The sequence below is a fragment of the Dendropsophus ebraccatus genome, chromosome 2 (genome assembly GCF_027789765.1).
Source record: "Dendropsophus ebraccatus isolate aDenEbr1 chromosome 2, aDenEbr1.pat, whole genome shotgun sequence".
Taxonomy (NCBI): Eukaryota; Metazoa; Chordata; class Amphibia; order Anura; family Hylidae; genus Dendropsophus; species Dendropsophus ebraccatus.
In genome coordinates, this window is record NC_091455.1 from 33,485,528 (window position 1) to 33,506,065 (window position 20,538).

The 20,538-nt window shown below is 43.1% G+C and overlaps 2 protein-coding genes across 2 annotated transcripts; both read right to left on the reverse strand.

The window, feature by feature from the left end:
* Nucleotides 1-9,951: 9,951 nt before the first annotated feature.
* LOC138784346 (RING finger protein 11-like) lies at nt 9,952-11,592 on the reverse strand. Its single transcript, XM_069959871.1, has 2 exons — nt 11,176-11,592; nt 9,952-10,672 (listed from the first exon to the last, which is right to left on the reverse strand). The coding sequence occupies exons 1-2, from the start codon at nt 11,222-11,224 to the stop codon at nt 10,068-10,070; spliced, it is 654 nt and encodes a 217-aa protein (XP_069815972.1). The 5' UTR covers nt 11,225-11,592; the 3' UTR covers nt 9,952-10,067.
* Nucleotides 11,593-12,107: 515 nt separating this feature from the next.
* LOC138784347 (tyrosine-protein kinase Srms-like) lies at nt 12,108-19,864 on the reverse strand. Its single transcript, XM_069959872.1, has 8 exons — nt 19,572-19,864; nt 18,657-18,775; nt 17,759-17,922; nt 17,337-17,481; nt 16,533-16,691; nt 15,560-15,741; nt 12,982-13,138; nt 12,108-12,610 (listed from the first exon to the last, which is right to left on the reverse strand). Exons 1-8 carry the CDS (start codon nt 19,796-19,798, stop codon nt 12,435-12,437), a joined length of 1,329 nt encoding a protein of 442 aa, XP_069815973.1. The 5' UTR covers nt 19,799-19,864; the 3' UTR covers nt 12,108-12,434.
* Between the last annotated feature and the right edge of the window lie 674 nt (nt 19,865-20,538).

Consider the following 20,538-nt stretch of genomic DNA (forward strand, 5'->3'; position numbering starts at 1 on the left):
TGCCTCACACACATCTAAAGTGCTAGACATGTGACAGCATTGTATCACCAATAGAACAAAGGTTAAGCCTCGCTGTATTGTATCAGTCATTTTCTGCCCTGGGATGAATGTTTCATGTAGACCAGATTAAGACCTAGAGTAGACTGCAGGACCGGAGTGGTCGGCGGGGTCATTGTATGGCTGGAGCTATGGAACTTCTTATACATTCAAGAGATAATAGACTTACCAACTTAAGTCACATTGACTGTGATGATTTTTTTTTTTTAAATTGTTTATTTTTGAAAATTTTTTACAATAAAAACAATACGTACAGTAAGCCCAGAAAATAATCCAGGACCTAGGGGCCACATGGCCTCCAGGAAAAATACAAAGGAACGAAAAGCTCCAAAACCATTCCACGTCAGAAAATGAACCATAACATTTCAACTGGGGGAGACGAGACATTGGCAAGACCAAGACAAGACAGGCTTGAAGGGGATGGGGGGGGGGGGTAGTGGGGAAAAAAAGCCAGTGGTTACTCAAGGAAAGATCATCAGACAGTTGACCTGTTTTAAACACACAGAAAAATGCAACAGCTCACCCCAATGGCAAGATACAGACCCACTACAGATATGAAAATAGTTAAAAGCAGCCCCCCCGACTGCCAAAAAAACTTCCATAAAAATACTGAGGCTCTTGGTTACCACTTGAAAATGGCATAAACTGCCCCACCACCAGTTGACCTGTTGTGTGACAGGTCATAATAAGTGTCCCATAATGTTCAAATTTTTTCCGTACGTAGCTCCTGTGCAGCCGACATAAATTCCTGCCGCCTGACTTCTTGAACGCGATTAATTGACTCAATCGCTGATGGAATCAAAGGTTGCTTCCAACAGACATTTTGTAGCAGTCAACATATGGAGGAGCAGTCTGGCTGAAGTTTTTTTTGCATAGTTTTGGGCGGAACATTAAGAATATAAGTCACCGGGTCCAGGGGCAAAACTCTACCTAAAACGGCTGCTAGTAGTCCTTGCAATCCCCCCCAATATGGAGAAAGCTTAGGGCAATCCCAAAAGATGTGTTGTAGGGTTCTAACTCCCTCCAGGCATCTCCAACACACTGAAGATGCGTCAGGATAAAGACGGTGGAGAGTGTGATACCAAAAAAATTATATTTTATATTGGTTCTCCCTGAAGGATATATATGAGGATGATATGATATCTGCTGTGGAAACGTTCTCCCCAAATAAGTCTCCCATTTGGTCATATACGCATGAGAGATATCTTGACCTTCAGGGGGTGAATTAAGCATAGAGTGTATGGAGGAAATTAACCCTCTTGTGGATGGGTTACATTTGCATAGCCTCTCAAAGACCGTAGGCTTAGGGAAGAGAGCATACCTCGTCATTACTGCTGCCGCGTGGGAGAGCGCCTCATGGTAGGCCACGGCCCGTAGGGGGAGGTCCTTTCTCTCTCTCAACAAAGAGAAGGGCAAGACCCTGCTAGTGAATGGGTCCACTACGTCCACAAAATGGAAAAGGTTAGCTACCTGCCAGGGAGCAATGATTTCATAGGTATAACCGGCAGACAATAAACTAGTGGATATAATAGGTGTTAAGCAGGAAGGGGAGGAGCGTAAAGGGAAGGAATCGCATGCCTTAGACCATACTTCAACAGTATGCTTCATGGGACCTAGGAGAGGAGAATATGTCACGTCTACAGTAGGCGACCACAACAGCATTGGTGGATAGGGGCCAGACAGATCTTCGTAAAAGCTGATCCAGCTGTCCAACTTGGGACAATCCTGAAATGTGCAAGTAGGAGGCATACATGTTTGGCATAGCTAAACCTCCAGCAGTTTTGCCAGCTTGGAGCACAGACTGGGAGATTCTGTGTCGGCCCCCATTCCATACGAACCGGAGTTTTGCCCCTTGGAATTTCCAAAGAGCTGAGCGAGGAATAGGGATAGGGAGAGTTTCTAATAAGTAAAGGAAACGGGGGAGAACCTTTATTGGTTCATTGTAGACCATTTGTTAAGATCGTCCCCAACCGCTTGGAATAGAGGGGGGAAGTTACAATTATAGAAGGATTGATAGTAGAGATGAGCGAACCGATTCGGCTGGTATGGGATCCGGTTTAGATTTTTCCAAAAGTCCGAGTCCGGTCAGATTCGGATTTTTGAAAGTCCGCTCCGAATTTTTTTTTCTTGCTTTCTAAAATGGCAGCCGCCATTTTAGAAAGCAGGAAGTGTTTTGGGGGCGGGAAAAACGCTTTCCCGTGATGCCCGGGACACATCCAATCAGCAGGGATCTTGCACTAGCCCCCTGTGTGACGTCGGTATTGCTTTAAGAGGTGCGGTCACATGAGAGAGAAAAATAGAGAGAGCGAAAGATAGATAGGTCTATACTGTCACCCTTGCGAGAGTGTATATGACATAGGTGTTTTCCAGAGGCACAAATATATACCTTGTGCATGTGAGTAGAATAAAACTCTAAAAAAAGTGCTATACAGATATACAAGTACTATAGTTGGACCCTTGCAAAAGTGTAGTGGAGAGACTGCTCCTTCACTGCATTTGTTAGGTTTTTCCTGCATAGACCCTGTAATGGTGAGTTTCCAGCATAGACCCTGTAATGGTGAGTTTCCTGCATAGACCCTGTAATGGTGAGTTTCCAGCATAGACCCTGTAATGGTGAGTTTCCTGCATAGACCCAGTAATGGTGAATTTCCTGCATAGACCCTGTAATGGTGAATTTCCTGCATAGACCCTGTAATGGTGAATTTCCTGCATAGACCCTGTAATGGTGAATTTCCTGCATAGACCCTGTAATGGTGAATTTCCTGCATAGACCCTGTAATGGTGAGTTTCCTGCATAGACCCTGTAATGGTAAATTTCCTGCAAAGACTCTGTAATGGTGAATTTCCTGCAAAGACGCTGTAATGGTGAATTTCCTGCATAGACCCTGTAATGGTGAGTTTCCTGCATAGACCCTGTAATTGTGAGTTTCCTGCATAGACCCTGTAATGGTGAATTTCCTGCATAGACCCTGTAATGGTGAATCTCCTGCATAGACCCTGTAATGGTGAATTTCCTGCAAAGACGCTGTAATGGTGAATTTCCTGCATAGACCCTGTAATGGTGAGTTTCCTGCATAGACCCTGTAATTGTGAGTTTCCTGCATAGACCCTGTAATGGTGAGTTTCCTGCATAGACTCTGTAATGGTCAATTTCCTGCATAGTCTAAAAAAAAAAATTTACTTTGTGATATTGAAAAGATAACAATGTTACTGACATGTAGAGCCCTAAATTCAACCAAATACACAACCCCCGTATCATATAGATGCTTTAAACTAAGAAATCCAAAGAAATCCGAAATTCGGTCGAACCAAACTTTTCAAAAAAATCCGGAAGTCCGGTCGGAACGAACTTTTGAAAAGTTCGCTCATCTCTAATTGATAGAGGGGGGTGATAGCATAGCAGTGATCAGTGTGAGAAATCTAATGTATTAACTTAAAACTCCCCTAAGGGGACTATAAAAGTTTTAAAAAAATCAATAAAAGTTTTAAAAAATGTCCTGAAGCCCCCTCCCCCAATAAAAGTGAAAATCACCCCCCTTCCCATTTTATACATAAAACACATAAAAACAATAAAGCTAATTAACATATCATATACCGTAGCGTGCGTAATTGTCTGATCTATTAAAATAAAACATCATTATTCCTGCACTGTGAACGGCGTGAACAAAAAGCGGTAAAGAAACGCAGAGATTGTTTTTCTTAAATTACATTTTATGTATAAAAAAAATTAATAAAAAGCGATCAATACGTCTGATTAAAATGTTACTAATAAAAACTAGAGATCATGGCACAAAAAATTATGCTCCATACAACATGTGTATACACTCCGGCCGGGATTCCCTCAGCCTGCAGCATTACACAAGTACCGCAGAGATCACAGCTGTTGTAACAACGGCCGTGATTTCTGCAGAACTTACCTAGTGTGAACATAGCCAAAAATTGTTTTCTTTAAATTTTTATTGGGCCTAGTTTTCATATTTTTTTATATTATCACAGTACATCCAATAGCTGATTTACCATATAAGTATAGAAACACATTATATTACATCACATTTAATATTTATCCTTTTAATTATTTATTGTATGCTATAATATTATTACATATCCCTTGAATATATATCTTAGGATGTGGTTAGCTGTGCACTATAGCATCATGAACCCTGTGTGAAAGCCTTCTCCTTAAATAAAAGGGTAAGTCCAAGTTTGATCTGTCAACTGTGAAAACCATACTTGGTGTGACTTTCCATCATCGGCTAATCATTCCACTCAATGACATCTTTTAACTTCGCTCCGATTCTAGATTATGCTTTTCCCTTTGTAGTGTCAAGATTTGTCATCTGAGGTCTAATTACTTTACTTCATGTGGATAAGCATATCATGGGAGCCAGTATTGTTTGATACAAAGTATATAACATTTAAATTATCAAATTTCCTAGGCAAATGGGCAGAGAAATTTTTTCAATTTGAGGCTTGAGCAAACTTCATTTTCCCGGCTGCATTTGTAATCGTTAACATAACATATTCACCGAGGTGGCGGGGTTTACCAAAGAAGTCTGAAAGTGCACAGCGACCCTAGTGACCCCTAGCTGTTTCTACAAGTGATTGGAAAACTTCAGGATTTAATGCATTCGGAGTGTATTAGTCAAAATAAATGCAGGCATGAATGGATTCAACCCAATGCGGAATTTATTTCAAATGGCCAGCAGCTGATAAGTCATGGAATACAATACAATTAAACAGAAATAAATGACAAATCTCTGGCACTTTTGCTTTGAAAGAAAACAAAATTGCCGGAGTGCCCCTTTAATGGAAATTTGAACTTTATGAACAAGTGGTGCCTCTAAACGAGTAAAAATTTAAATAAAGGCTGCAACACTAATCCTATATCCTTAGGCCATGTTCACAAGTTGTATGACATTGATCGTTCTGCGACAAGGACCTGTCTCAGTGAAGATAGCGGCCGGATGATCTTCATTTCTGATAAATTGGGATGTGGGCGCACCATTCACCATTGCACACAATGGAGTGTGTGACCGGAGCCGCACTCTCCATTGTGTGAACTGACATGTCTGTGGGGCCACTATTCAATGAATAGCAGCAGCACAAAACTGACATGTCAGTTTTTTGTGCAGCCAGTTGGAATCCCGGCCAGATCGTATACTCTGATACAGCCATAGGCCATAGGCTCTATCCATGTTTTTTCTAGGACTCCTCCAGTCCTAGAAAACATGCTCGAGATTCACTTAAAGCCCAACAATATTATAACAGTTCAGAAAGCAGCCAGGGTTTGGTGGAGGTGTGGAGAACTGATCTCTGATCATTAATGAGATTATTCCTATATCGTGATCCTCAGTTTTTTTCGTCCCTGGTAAAACTCTGTAATGAATTCCAGCAGCCCGGTCCTGTCAGTAATGGAGCACACACAACTGTGCGCAGGATGCCAGGACAGTGGAGTAATGGTCTAGAGCTGAGGGACTATTAGGAAACAAATGGTCATTTCACCAAAGAACTAAAACAAACGTGCAAAGCCTTACCTAATTCTCCTTTGTCGGCTCCGGGCCACTATTACAGGTCGAGCTGTGCTAGGCTTTTTTTTCTTCAGGGTTTATGTATGCCAGCTGCAGGCATTCCTTCTGGGCAGATTTTTTTTCCGCCTTGTATATCTGCAAAGCGCTCTGTATTTGAAATAAGTGTTTACAAAGGAATTTGTTAACCCATTCCTGTCCCATCAATTTTTGTAATTTACATTTTTACCTCCTTGCCTTCTAAGATTCATAACATTTTGATTGTTCCTTTTTTTTTTTTTAAATAACCCCCTTCATATTTCCATATATAGTGGTACCTTGGTTTAAGAGTAACTTACGTTTTGCAAGAAGAGCTCACAGTTTTTCAAAATTGTAACTTGGTGTAAGAGCATTGCTTTGGTGTAAGAGCTCCCTGTACTGGGTGGGAGGGGGAGTGGAGGTGGGGCATGGTCTGCAGCACTGTGCTCTGATCCAGGAAGTCTCCCTCACCTTCTAAGTCAGCCCTTGTGTTTCCCATCCTCCACATTCCTGCTATATTGTGCCTGCACTTACACTCAGCTATACACACTGCTGCTATAATGTGCCTGCACTCACACTCAGTTATACACACTGCTGCTATAATGTGCCTGCACTCACACTCAGCTATACACACTGCTGCTATAATGTGCCTGCACTTTCACTCAGCTATACACTCTGCTGCTATAATGTGCTTGCACTCACACTCCGCACATCTCTGTGATTCTCACTTCCTGATTGGTCCATGCTGAACTCACACCCCTTCCCCATTGCTGTCATGTGACCACACAGCCCTCTGACAGCAGCCCTGCTTTTATATTCTAGCCTGTTGTACTACACTACTGCATTGTGGGGAGCTGCAGTTCCATCCTGTATCTACAAACTGTTGTTTCAGGTTTATGCACTTACTATACATTACACTCAACATACTGATACTATACTGTACAATCACTTATAATAACTAATATTCAGCTGTTTCTCATTGTTTGTTTCATCTATTCTACATGTTATTCAGAATATAAAATCATTATTTTTGAGGTCTGGAACCAATTGTCTGCATTTTGTATCATTTCTCATGGGAAAATTTGCTTTGGTTTAAGAGTGGATTTGGATTACAAGCACGGACCTGGGACGAATTATGCTCGTAATCCAAGGCACCACTGTATTGTACTCGTGAAAAAAAACAAAAGACCCCAAACTATTTTTGCTGTGAAATAGAAAAAAAGGGGGAGTTCACCGTGCAGTAAAATCTATTGTCTTATATAGCGCTTCTCAAACTTTTTCTGCTGGAGCCTCACCCAACAGATCAAGGCAATGCTTGCGCCTCACCAAACTGACCAAGAGGGTGCCTGGGCCTCACTATATGTGGTGAAAGTCTCATCTCCCAAGCTCTCTATACTAATAAAGCAAGTACAAAATAAGTTAATAATGTTGCTAAAATGGGGATTTTTGCAACAGCAAAAGGACTGTGCAGATCATAGTCACTTTTGTGAAAACTGGCTCCCCAGCTGGGCCTCACCAACAACTAGGGGGCGCCTCACTGGTGAGGCCCGCCTCACAGTTTGAGAAGCACTGGTCTAATAGATATGCTGCCTACTGCCAACAATACAAATGTTAAGATGCTCCTAGGTTTTAGAGGAGGAAAATAAGGAAAAGCTGTTTGGTGCCACAATACACAATGAATGGAGACATGGTGGGTGAGGGAGAAGGTGGGGGATAAGATGAGGGTGAAGGTGAGGGTGGGTGAAGGTGGGGGTGAAGGTGAGGGTGGGTGAAGGTGCGCTGGGCCACTCCGCTGAGAGTAGTAGTAGGTGGTAGTACTGGGTAGGAACCCGGGTAGCCGCTTGCCTGATGGTAGTCACGGTATGGGCACGAGGGATAGCAGCTGTAGACCGGGAACCTGACCAAGCGGAGGCCGAGCAATTCTTCATTGTCCTTAGTCAAGGCACCAATAATTACACCAATGCCAAGGTTCAGAAACAACGGTAGTTGTGTATTTATTATAACGGTGGTAACTAGTGGCAACAGTCTCTCCGGATGCAACCGGGTATAAGGCAGACTTGGATAAGGCAGAGTAATGGGTGATGCTGCAATAGGCTGTAAGAGTAACGTGCTGGATGATAGGAGTAGTAGTGATACTGAAGTTGAGATGCTGGGCGGAAAGAAACTGAGATGAATACTTGCTGTTGATGATTAGAGAAGATGATAAGAAGAATGACTGAAGAAAGGCACCCAGATCTTTAGTATAGATGAGGATCTTGAGACTTGAGAATAAGGACACAGCCAGGTCCCAACTGGACCGGAACACTTCTTGTGACACTGGAGCAGCAGAGCACACGTATCTCTCTCCTGGCAGTGGAGAGAGGTCACACACACCCTATCCCCTTGAAGGTAGGAGATAGGACTCAGGAACAACAGAGCAACACACCCTTCTCCCCTAAAGGTGGAGAGAAGACTGAGGTAGGACAGGAAGTCACATGGTATTCCCAGCCAAAGCTCGATGGCCATTGGGGTTACCATGGAAGCAGGGGACAGTCACGTGACACCAAGCCATTGCATCATCACACCATTAGGACATATAGGATCAAATATACATGAAAATGAGCGAAACAGCAGACCTGAATACTGAGAGGGGTGACACATCATACAGTTTGCAGTGGACCATAGTTTTCCAGAACAGAGGCAATAACATATTGACTGACTCAGATATAAAGATACACTTTGAAGGAAACAACAAAAGAAGAAACTCTGTTCTGGGACACTGCAAAGGTGAGGGTGAAGGTGGGGGTGAAGGTGAGGGTGGGTGAAGGTGGGGGTGAAGGTTAGGGTGGGTAAGGGAGATGCATACCTCCCAACTTTTGCTGGGAGGAAAGAGGGACAGTAACGGCAATGCACCATGCCCCCTATAGCCACGCCCTCCCCATAACATGCCCCCATAGTCACACCCTCATATCCATGTCACATGTTACCATTATATAAAAAATAAATATTATCACCACATAGTGACTTATACCCCCTATACCATTACTACATAACATCCACTATACAAAGACCAGTATCTCCACTACATTGACCCATATGGAGGTAGATACAAATGGTGTACAGGCTCTTTACACCATATACGTGATTACAGTACAGCTACATTCAGTGACAGGGGCGTCTTCTCTGATTGGAATTGCTCACTTTTTCTTTTCTTCTCCATCCGGTACAGTCCATCATGAAAACCACTCCTGGCAAAACCTTGTCCCTGAAGAATCTGCCAGACAAATATTTTAGGCTTTTTGCTTTTGCTTCATCCTCACAATCTATACAATGCCCCCATCTATATTGCTCTGCACTGTAACACCCTGTAGTGTTTAGGCCTACTGTGGACCCTCAAATAGAACTTATGCCCTCATAATATACAAGCCATGGAGTAGATAAGCCATGGAGCAGTATGCAGCTGTCAGGACATCCTGGGGGTTGTAGTTTTGGAGCAGTATGCAGCTGTCAGGCCATGCTGGGGGCTGTAGTTGAGCAGTATGCAGCTGTCAGGACATGCTGGGGGTTGTAGTTGAGCAGTATGCAGCTGTCAAGGACATACTAGGGGTTGTATTTGAGCAGTATACAGCTGTAAGGACATGCTGGGGGTTATAGTTGAGCAGTATGCAGCTGTCAGGACATGCTGGGGGTTATAGTTGAGCAGTATGTAGCTGTCAGGACATGCTGGGGGTTGTAGTTGAACAGTATGCAGCTGTCAGGACATGCTGGGGGTTGTAGTTGTGGAGCAGTATGTAGCTGTCAGGACATGCTGGGGGTTGTAGTTGAGCAGTATGCAGCTGTCAGGACATGCTGAGGGTTGTAGTTGTGGAGCAGTATGCTGCTGTCAGGACATGCTTGGGGTTGTAGTTGTGGAGCAGTATGCAGTTGTCAGGACATGCTGGGGGTTGTAGTTGTGGATCAGTATGCAGCTGTCAGGACATGCTGGAGGTTGTAGTTGTGGAGCTGTATGCAGCTGCCATTGCCCCCTGGTACTAAGCCCCCCCCTTCAGGTAGCCATTGCCCCTGGTAGTAAGCCCCCCTCAGGTAGCCATTGCCCTCTGGTAGGCAGTCCTCCTCTCTCCCATGTGGACAATGCCCCCTGTACAGTAAAAAACAAAACAAGCGAGACACATGAGGGCTGTACCAGGACGGCGGGACATGACTCCAAAATTGGGACTGTCCCGCCGGATCCGGGACACTTGGGAGGTATGCAGATGGGCCTTCAATGTGATTTCCTAGTAAAGTGAATGACCCACAAGTTACACCCATCCCATAACTATCCCTCAATAACTAAATACACAGCACTTTTTGTAATGATAAAAATCATGTTTTATTTGAGCATTACATTTGCTCTTATCACCTACTGTATTTAGACTGTGAGGGGGGGGGGGATTCGATGTTATGATGTTACTCTCTTTGTAGCGCTGTTGGTGCTCGCTTCCTTGGTGGTTATGGAAAGCAGTTGGCCCGGCATATGGGGCATTCTGGATTTCTCTGGAGCCATGGTGTAATGCAGCTTTGATGTAAAACGTGGCAGCATGGAAGCACGGTGACCTGCTCTCCAGCCTCTAGATCCAAAATACATATGGTGCAGGTCAGGTCCTCACTGTCTTCAATAGGCCGAGTTGGAAGGCCCTCGATTAGCTGGTCTCTGGTGCTTGCCCTTGATGGTCCTTCCTGGACTGGCACGTTTCCTTCCACTTCGGCTGGTGGTTGTACTTCTAGAGGCGGCTGCTCAATGTTTGGGGCTGGTGTTGGACTCCTCCCATTGGCACCTGTTGTTTCTGAGCCTCTTGATGTTGTTACCAGGCGCTGCGATGGTGGTAAATCGCTGGGTTGTCTGCGCCGTGGTGGTGATGGGCTCCTCAGCCTGCGCCTTGGTGGTACCTGGCTTCTATGTGATGCTTCACGGGGCCACCGATGTAATGGGGACCGGATCCTCCACGTGCGCCATGGTGGTATCTGGCTTCTCCACAGCAAGTCACGGTGTGGCCGGCGCTGCAGTGGTGACCTGCTTCTCCCTGATGTCTCTGGGCTGCTTCTATCAGTAGTCTCTGTAATAAAATATAAAATATTAGGCTAGGTTCACAGTACGTACGATTCCGGCCGTAGTGCGAACCGCGAATATACGCACGTAGTTTTGAGGTTGATGCGTTTGCTTGAAAGTATACGATATACGCCCGCACAGTGCACACTACGTATGAACTTACGACCGGATCGTATACGGCGCCGTGAAAAATGAACTAGACCATTGTTTGAGGACGTAACTGTTCCAACTCACGGCCGTGGATTTCCATGCGGTCCCGTACGGAGTACTTATTTCAGCCAAATTGAACTTGACTTTTAGATCCAAAAGGTTCTGTGTGTTTTATTGGGCTGGGCGAAGATTTCCAAGTAAATGACCTGTTTCAGATCGCTTCGAAACAAACAAGGGAAGCATAACTGCGGCGTACGAAATGCGGCCGGAATCCTACGTAGTGTGAACATAACCTTATAATGAATTCAGTACAGATCCCACCCACACCAAAAAGACACTGTTTCTTGAGATGTCACTTACCTGTTGAAGATGGTCTCCTTCTAGTGTCTCCAATGTTTCGATCGCCCATAGTTCCCAGCTAAGGGCGCTATTAAACGCCCCCTGGAAATAACAGAAAATGTAGATTCCCCAAATTAGGGGAAATCTACGATAAAATATCCAGGCATGGCACTGCTGTTACTGTGCTCTGGACGAAAAAGAAAATCGCAGTGACATCATTGTATTATGATGTCATGAGAATTGCCCGCCCACACACATCTTATCCTTCTAGCATTGTTCTAGCATTACAATATGGCCACTAGGGGCGCTGTTTCACTGTAAAAGGAAAATAATAATACATCTATTGGACCAGGCTACTCTGGATAGGAAATAGGAAATAAAAGCTGAGGGCGCACTGGTTGGTATGGACACCATAGACATCCCCCCCCCCCCATTATCTATAGATCTAGGATCCAACTGTCAGAAATAGTGCCCTGGTTGCCATAGCAACCAATCAAAGCTCATCCTAGTAATCAAAGGCTGCACTATTGGTGGCTATAGGGAACATATTTCCCAACAATTAAAAAGCTTTAATAAAGTTTAATTTTTTCTAGGAATACCCCGTTAATAGAGCATCTGAGGACTTGTTTCCTTAGCAAAGACTTGAGAGAGATCTGTCTTGTTATAGGGGAACTCAAAAATCAACTTGGGCCAGAAAGTTATACAGATTTGTAAGTTACTTTTATTTAAAATACCAAGTCTTACAGTACTTATCAGCTTCTGTATATCCTGCAGGAAGTGGTGTATTCTTTCCAGTCTGACACAGTGCTCTCTGCTGCCACCTCTGTCCATGTCAGGAACTGTCCACAGCGGCAGCAAATCCCCACATCAAACCTCTACTGCTCTGGACAATTCCTGTCACGGACAGAGGTGGTAGCAGAGAGCAGTGTGTCAGACTGGAAAGAATACACCACTTCCTGCAGGACAAACTAGGACTAAAGGTCCCTCTGTAATATCCTACTGGGATCCACAAGAACTACAAGTAACAGTATGCTGTTAGCTTCCACATGGCCTCATACTATCCAGGTCGCTCACTGCAAATGCAGTACCAGACACAGCCAATGGAAAAAGTGGTGCTATTTCATGAAAAAAAGTCAACCATTTCTTAACACAGATACCCGCTTTACGTTCCTGTTTTCTGATCACCGACTGTAATTATTCATCCAATTCAGTAATTATTCATCCAATTCAGGAGAACAAGCAAAGTCCTTCTATATGTACAAAAGTTTACGCAATATGGTTTATGGTAATTCTTCAAATAATTTCTTTTCCGCAATCTGTTGGAATGATGGTCTGTTACGTGGCTTTATTTCCCAGCATTCACGCATCAAACTGTAGATGTGAGCACTACACAGAGGAGGCATGGGCAGTCGATATCCAGCCTCCAAGTTTAGGAGCACCTGCGAAATGCTTTGACCTGTGGAAAAAAAAAAGATTTTATAATCTATTATAATAAACTGGGGTGTGTAGTGTCTGTTCATGAAAGTTATAGGAAGAAACAATGGGGCATGTGAAATAGCAGAATAGCCAAAATGAGGGTGCAAGCGTATGGTGGGGTTTGGAAAAAGACCAACTAAGCATAGGAAAATCTGACCATAGACATTAGCTTGTCTAAAAACAATGGCTGGATCTACCAACAACTATCTCTGTATGTCTATGGCCAGTTTCCCATATTTTAGGAAGGAAAAAGTGAAGCAAACTGAGATCCAGTTGGATATATATATGGAATGAGATTTAGAAAAAAAACTAAAAATTATAATGTTACTTAAAGTGACAATCTTTCCTCACCTGAATATGGTGTTTGCCCCAGGGTGAAGATCTCATACAAAAAAATCCCAAATGACCACACGCAGGTTTTTCTTGATAGTTCTCCATAATAATGACATTCTGGTGGAAGCCATTTCAATAGATATTTACTTTGGGTATTTATAAAAGTTGTAGAATTCTGTGGGGGCAATAAACAAGATCTGCATGACCTCAAAATATCTTTAGGACTTTTGTCAATAACACGTAAAGGCTATGTTCACACTATGTTTAACAGTGACGTCCATTTTTTGCTTAAAAAGGATGGTGTGTGAACATAGCCAAAGACTTAAGATATCAAGTGCACAACACATACAATAGTAGTGTTCCAGTAAAAGCCTTCTGTGTTGTCCATCAAGAAAATGGACATTGCCTATTTTTGTGATTATCTTTTGAGCACATTTCCTCTTGCAAAACTGTATGGCACTGTAGATTCCTAAGTAAGGGTAGCTTTACATGTACCAGATTTGCAACGGATTTGACGCTGCGAGTTTACAGCGAAATCCACTGCAAATCCTGGTACAGTGAACTTCAATAGCGTTACACACCCGCAGCGGAATTTTCATTCCTCTGCGAGTATGTAACCCGGTCCCTTAAACTTCCCGCATACATTACCTGCTCGGCGCCACGGCTGCATGTGAGGCTTTTGGCTCCCGTCGGTCCTGCACAGCCAATCAGTGCATGGCAGCACTGATTGGCTGAGCAGGACTGTTGGGAACTGAGACCCTCATGCAGCCATGGAGCTGAGCAGGTAATGTATGCTGCGGGGGGTTAAAGGGCCCTGGTTACATACTCCCAGCGGAATGAAAGCTCTGCTGCGGGTGTGTAATGCTATTGAAGTTCACTGTACCAGGATTCGCAGCAGATTTCACTGCAAATTCGCAGCGTCAAATCCGCTACGAATCTGGTACGTTTGAAACTACTTTAAACTGTTATCCTGGTTAAGTGCTGAACTCTGTTCTTATTTTGCACCTGCACCTACACATCTTGTTCTACCTTTTTTAACGTGTTAGTATACCCGGGGGTGGGCATACCACTCTTGGCCACTGTGTCAAGTGCCTAGTTGGTACACCCCAACACCCTGCCCACTGCTAACAACACCTAACAACCCTAGGTTACTGCACAACGACACATGGAAAGTTGACATTTTAGGAAAACAACACTTTAAAACTTCAGGCCTTGAGACAATAAACCATAAAAACTTGAGGTATCACATGAGAACTTAAAGTCTGGGAAAAATTGAGAGTCTTGGGACAATAACACATGGAAACTTTAGGTTCCAACATAATGTCACTAGAGATGAGCGAACCTGGAGCATGCTCGAGTCGATCCGAACCCGAACTTTCGGCATTTGATTAGCGGTGGCTGCTGAACTTGGATAAAGCCCTAAGGCTATGTGGAAATCATGGATATAGTCATTGGCTGTATCCATGTTTTCCAGAGCTTTATCCAAGTTCAGCAGCCGCCACTAATCAAATGCCGAACGTTCGGGTTCGGATCGACTCAAACCCGGTTCGGTCATCTCTAAATGTCACCTGAAAACGTAAGGTATTGGGACAAATAGGCCTGGAAACCTGAAGCCTCAGGACAGTGACCAGTGGAAACTTGAGGTCTCAGGGCAAAGATACAGGAAAACAAAGTCTTAGGAGAATACGACAGGGTTCACAGCATGACTTGTGCCTCTGAGATACAGATATGTTGGGAACCTGTCAAAATGACATGCCAAAGTATCTTCCTGCTCGGATTGGCATGGGCCCCATTCATTTCAATGGCCTGATAGTAACTAGGTTCAGGTAATTTTCTGACTGTATCAAGACTAAAAGTGCTTCAGGGTAGCTTCACACGTACCGTATTGCAGTGGATTTTCTGTTGTGGATCCGCAGCAGATTTTACAGTGCGGATTTGATGCTGTGTTCATTCATTTAGTCAAATCTGCTGCGGATCCGCAGCAGAAAATCCACTACGGTACGGTACGTGTGAAGCTACCCTTAAAAGGGTTATCTAGCGCTACAAAAACATGGACACTTTTCCCCCTACTGTTGTCTCCAGTTCAGGTGCGGTTTGCAATTAAGCTCCATTTACTTTAATGGAACTGAGTTTCAAAACCCCAGCCAATCTGGAGACAACAGTAGGGGGGAAAGTGGCCATGTTTTTGTAGCACAGGATAACCCCTTTAAACTACACTTCAGTCTAAGCCAGAACTCATATATGCACGAAAAAATTACACAAATGTAGGCACTAGCTGAAATGAATTTCCTGACATATCTGTTGTGTGAACGAACTCATACATGTGGAAAGTTATGGTCTCTAGACAACAACACATGGAAAATTTAAAGGTTAGTTTCCACTAGAAACATGAGATATCAGGACAATGACACATGGAAACTTAAGGTCTAAGAACTGCGTCTTGGGACAAATGGACATATGGAAAATGGAGTTCTGATACTTATTCCTTCAGGGCAATGTCCTGAGGCCTCAGAACAAATAAAAAATTCATGTCTGAAGTCATTGGCACTTAAATATAGGTTTACAAAACTTAAGCATCACCAGAGTTTGTTCCAACCTTTATCATTCTGGCATATTCAAGATGAGAAATCTTGCAAATTAGATTGTTCCCAACAATGACATGGTGACAAGACAGACCACAGTGTACCACATTTTTAACTTCTAAGTATGCCAGACCATCAAGCACCTGACTGGCAATATGCATGAGCTGAAGGTCAGTTAGGAAAGGTCCCTCTTCCCCTGTGGAGAGATTACAAATATGTACAGTGTCAATTGCATATAGTTATCAGCAGGACAGCACCTAAATCTCATTATTGTCTTCTAAAATTTTCACCAATTGGGCACCACTTCCCCTTATTTGAATATCAGCCAAAGAATCCTAGGATGGTACCAACCAGTGTCTCTTGATGGTACCAGCGACAGTGGCCCATGATGGTACCAGCCACAGTTTCTTATAATGGTATCAGCCACAGTGGCCCATGATGGTACCAGCCACAGTGTCTTATAATGGTATCAGCCACAGTGGCCCATGATGGTACCAGCCACAGTGTCTTATAATGGTATCAGCCACAGTGTCCCATGATGGTACCAGCCACAGTGTCCCATGATGATATCTGCCACAGTGATCCACGATGATGCCAGTCACAGTGTTTCAAGTTGGTGGCATCCACATTTCCTGCACAGCTGTGCTATTCCCAAAGAGCAACTACAATGGCCTTATAGCCACCACCTGTATGTTCTCCTATAAGAGTTCCAGCAACAGTGGGATCATAAAAGTACTAGCATCAGTACCCACAGAGCAACATCATGCCAAATTGCCCCATAAAAAGACATTTGGGGAGATTTATCAAAGGCTGTAAAATTTAGACTGGTGCAAACGGCCCACAGCAACCAATCACTGCTCAGCTTCCAGCTCTGGTGAAAGGAAAGCTGAGCTGTGATTGGTTGCTGTGGGCAGTTTGCACCAGTCTAAATTTTACACCCTTTGATAAATCTCCCCCATTGTTTTTTTTGTTTAGCTAAAAACTCACCTCGGAGGAAACTTTGAAGGTTTCCTTTTGGCAAATACTCTGTGACGATATAGACTGGGTCCTCAGAAGTGCACAAAGCACACAGAGTAATGATATTCTTGTGGTTTAGTCTCTTAAAAATGTTAATTCCTTCCATAAATTCTTGTCGCTTGAATATTTCTAGATCATTGAGAGAACCAGGAAATGAATGAACAGATTCATGGATTAACCTGGGGCAAAGACTAAGATTGCTGCCCTAAGCCTGCATCTAAACACTCTGGCCAATTTAGGTGCCCTCTACACTTACAGCATATGGTGCCTACTTCTCTTCTATTCATACCCTTTAAGCATGTGAATGCATACAGTCTCACTATAAGGAAGCATAATATCTTTAAAATCTATCAACCACCTGTCCAGAACCTGGATTTATACCTCTAGGAACTATGGGTAGATTTTTGTGTTCCTGTATAGACAGTAAAAGTTAGAAGAAATTACTTCTTACTAAGGAAAAGCAATAATGACTCTGAAACATTAAAGTCAGTCAAGCCCGCCAATTTTGGTAGGATCGGCCAAAGTTGTTATCTCTATCGATGCTTCACAGCCCTCGGACTTTCCAAATCTAAGCCAATGTTAATGGTGGGCAGAGCTCTATGGATCAAATTGAACCATTAATTCAACAATCTAGATTTGTTATGGAAGACAGAGTTACGGAAGAAAGGGAGAACATCTACAATGTAGTTTTGGAATAGAAAACATTTAGATATAAGCAACATATGGACAATGACCTTCTTGGGTTGAGTCAGTCAGTCATGCTTCCACACTTACCTTTATCAATGGACTGAATAAGGACGATTCTATCTCCCCCTATCCATTTTCCTTTAAAAACCGTTGAGATCTCACCGGCACGTAACTTCTTTATCAGACTGAAGTCTGACCAAGGTTTCTCCCAAGAATCCTCTATGCTGGCAACCTTAAGAAGAACATTGATGAACATAAAGGACGCACAAGTTGAAGAAGATGCTTAACTTGAAGCAGTTGTGTCTTCTAAGTCATATAAGCCATGCAGACATGCGGAGTCTGTCCGCCTAAGTGCAATGCCATATTGCAATAACTACTGCTCCATTGAGCAATATGGCTGCAAATGACTATGTAAGTAAAAAAAATTATAGAAAATTTATACATTGGAGTGGCTTTGGAATAGGGAACAATTGTCCAGATTCTATACAGTCTGTTGTTGTATTACATACCTTAATGTAAGGTACCATCCTTAACTGGCTCCTAACCATCCAGTACTGCCGGAGATATATGATGAGATCATGGACACAGAGACAAGATGGAAATCCTCCGACGGAGAACTGCTGCTCCTGGTCCCACTTAATATTAAAGTGACTAACTCCATCATCTCTTCGAACTGTAGAAGGCATAGGGTTAAGGTCAGCTTGATGATGAGATCAGTGAGGGCCTTTGCTTCGGTAGGGTGACAGCTGGTGCTATTCTTGATATATGTTGATAGAACCACTGACTATATTCATTATGTGTTAAACTAGGATCCTTTCATGTGGAAAAAGACCATATTTTCCCATCCCACAATGGAAAGACAAGTAATATAGATTGCTAAACAATGATTTACCTAAACATCATGCCTTACCCCTGACTCCCTTCCTAGCATGAACTTGTCTTCTATTGTTAACTGGTTTCATGTTAGCTCATGTAAGTTGGGAAGTTGGATGAACTTCCCTAACCGTTCTGGTTTGGCAATGTTCTTTGAACCTGAATGCTTGACTTTTTACTCAAGGCAGCTGGAGAAGTTGGATGTCCTGGAGTCCTGGAAAACATGGATACAGCCATAGGGTAGCTTTACACACACCGTGCCTCAGCGTATTTTATACTGAGGATCCGCAGCAGAACCGCAGCAGATTTGATCTAAATAACTGTACACAGCATCAAATCTGCACCATCAAATCTGCTGCAGATCTGCTGTGGATCCTGTACGTGTGAATGCACGCATAGGCTGTATCCATGTTTTCCTTGCAAATGCTGAACATTGAAGTTTGGAGAATGTTGCCGAACCCAAACAGTTCATCAAGTCTGCCCAACACCACCCATAACTAACGTTACTGGAAAAAGTGTGAATCTATTACTGACCTGATAGAGCATACCCTGATAGGGTGTATAGGCTTGGACGGACAAGAAAGGAGCCAACTCTGTTAGGGGCAGTCAGAAGTAACTTCATAGCCTCGTTTCGATCCACTTCCAGATACCACCTGAAAATATTCACAGAGTGATAATCCAGAGATGGAATCTTTGTTTCTTCGAGGGAAAAAAAATTAAAATATAGAAAAGCAACTGAATGTTATTATCAGACATTTCAAAAGTTTAGTTTAGAACCGGTCTTAGTCCTTAGGCCCAATGAGATTGTTAGCTATTCCAGTTCCCATCCAGCTACTTCTGAGCACTTTAGCAACTAATGGACTAATGGACTGGACACCATGTCAAAAATTTACATGAATAACTGTATAGTTTTCAGACCTTGACTGATCATAAGAAACTGGCCATGTTTTTCTAAGCCTGGACAACCCATTTAAAGCTTGTAAGACCTCCAGCTTGTGTCTGGATATACTGGAGGTATTTAATACAGTGTAATTCCTGGAGTCCCTGATATGTTTTCTGGATCCTTTTTTGAAGAAGATATTGAATACAACCCTAGGTGTGGATTTAGGAAACAAAAAAACAGGCTATATGAAGATTTGTTCTACTCGCATAGCAATAACAAGGCGACATCCACTCCGCAGAGAGTTAAGGGTCTTTTCCCCTGTAAGAAGACTAAATGGGCTCTAGAGTTTTTCTCCGATTAAGACATTTTGTCAACTTTTTGAGCCTTACAATCCAATATGGTTACCATCACTGATACTGCTATCTCTCCATGATCTGAGGTGTATCGGTACAGACAGCCTTGGGCCCCATTTTCAGAGGGTCATGTTAAAGTCAACTGCATACAACCTCGAGCAAAACCAAAATGTGATATTTCCCTATCTTATTAACTTTTTATTTATTACTTACGGTTGTTCTTCCACCGGCTTCTCCTTGACCAGACAGCGTGCAGGCACATAACCTATCCTCTTGACGTTTTCCCTATTCTCATCCAAATTGAGCACCATCCAGCGATTTCCACTGACCCAAAATAGCTGGAACCGCTCCGAGGCCTTAAAACTCATCTCATCTTCAGAGGTGGCCTCAAAGTCTACTTCACTCACGTACCTGATGGACAGGCCTTTCCACTCATTCATTGCTCAATGATTAGTTTGGGTCAATGGCTCAATGATTAGTTTGGGTCCAGAAACCAAATGAAGAAGCTCTGACTGCATGGAATGGTTGTATATAGAAGAGGCCGTTCTTATATTACTCATCAAGTAATCACATCATGAAAGATCCCAGGAGTGATGTCACCCCGGAGACTCTGAGGTTTTCTAAGAAGCTACACGAGTACAGATAGAAGTGTTAAAGTTGTGGTATCACTGAGATGATGTATGCTGTGACCACAGGCTTTAGATATACCCAGCTACACCTACACATAGGTCTAAAACTAATGCAGAAGTCTATGGGTAAGACAAATTCTACTGGTGGAGTCACTGTGTCCATACATTACTTATCCTGTAGTGATCCTGGGTAACATCCTGTATTATGCTCCAGAGTTGCACTCACAATTTTCCTGGTAGGTGTATTGACTGTTTTGAACTCATTTAGCTTTTTTTTTTTTTTACAGAAAGAGAAGAACCTTTTAAGCCAGCCAACACTTTAAGGAGAGGAAACCTTATGCCACCAGAAAATAAAACCAGTCTAACAGGTACCATCAAAATCTATCTATTTTCAGTGCAGCATCGTGGTGGAGATTCTAAATAATGGAAATCCCCAATGAGTATTGAACAGGTATATGGGAACAAGACCAAGCAATATAACCTCTTAGGTCTTCATATCAACCGGGTCCGTGGCTCCTTGGTGCTATTATCTACTGTATTAGGAAGTTTTC

Coding starts and splice junctions, on each gene's coding strand:
- LOC138784346 (XM_069959871.1), bottom strand. CDS start 11,224: ATGGGCGATCGAAACATTGGAGACACTAGAAGGAGACCATCTTCAACA. Junction 10,673..11,175: donor AAGGAGACCATCTTCAACAG/GTAAGTGACATC, acceptor ATTTTATTACAG/AGACTACTGATAGAAGCAGC.
- LOC138784347 (XM_069959872.1), bottom strand. CDS start 19,798: ATGAATGAGTGGAAAGGCCTGTCCATCAGGTACGTGAGTGAAGTAGAC. Junction 18,776..19,571: donor AAGCCGGTGGAAGAACAACC/GTAAGTAATAAA, acceptor GAATATTTTCAG/GTGGTATCTGGAAGTGGATC. Junction 13,139..15,559: donor AATATGCCAGAATGATAAAG/GTTGGAACAAAC, acceptor TTGCCCCCACAG/AATTCTACAACTTTTATAAA.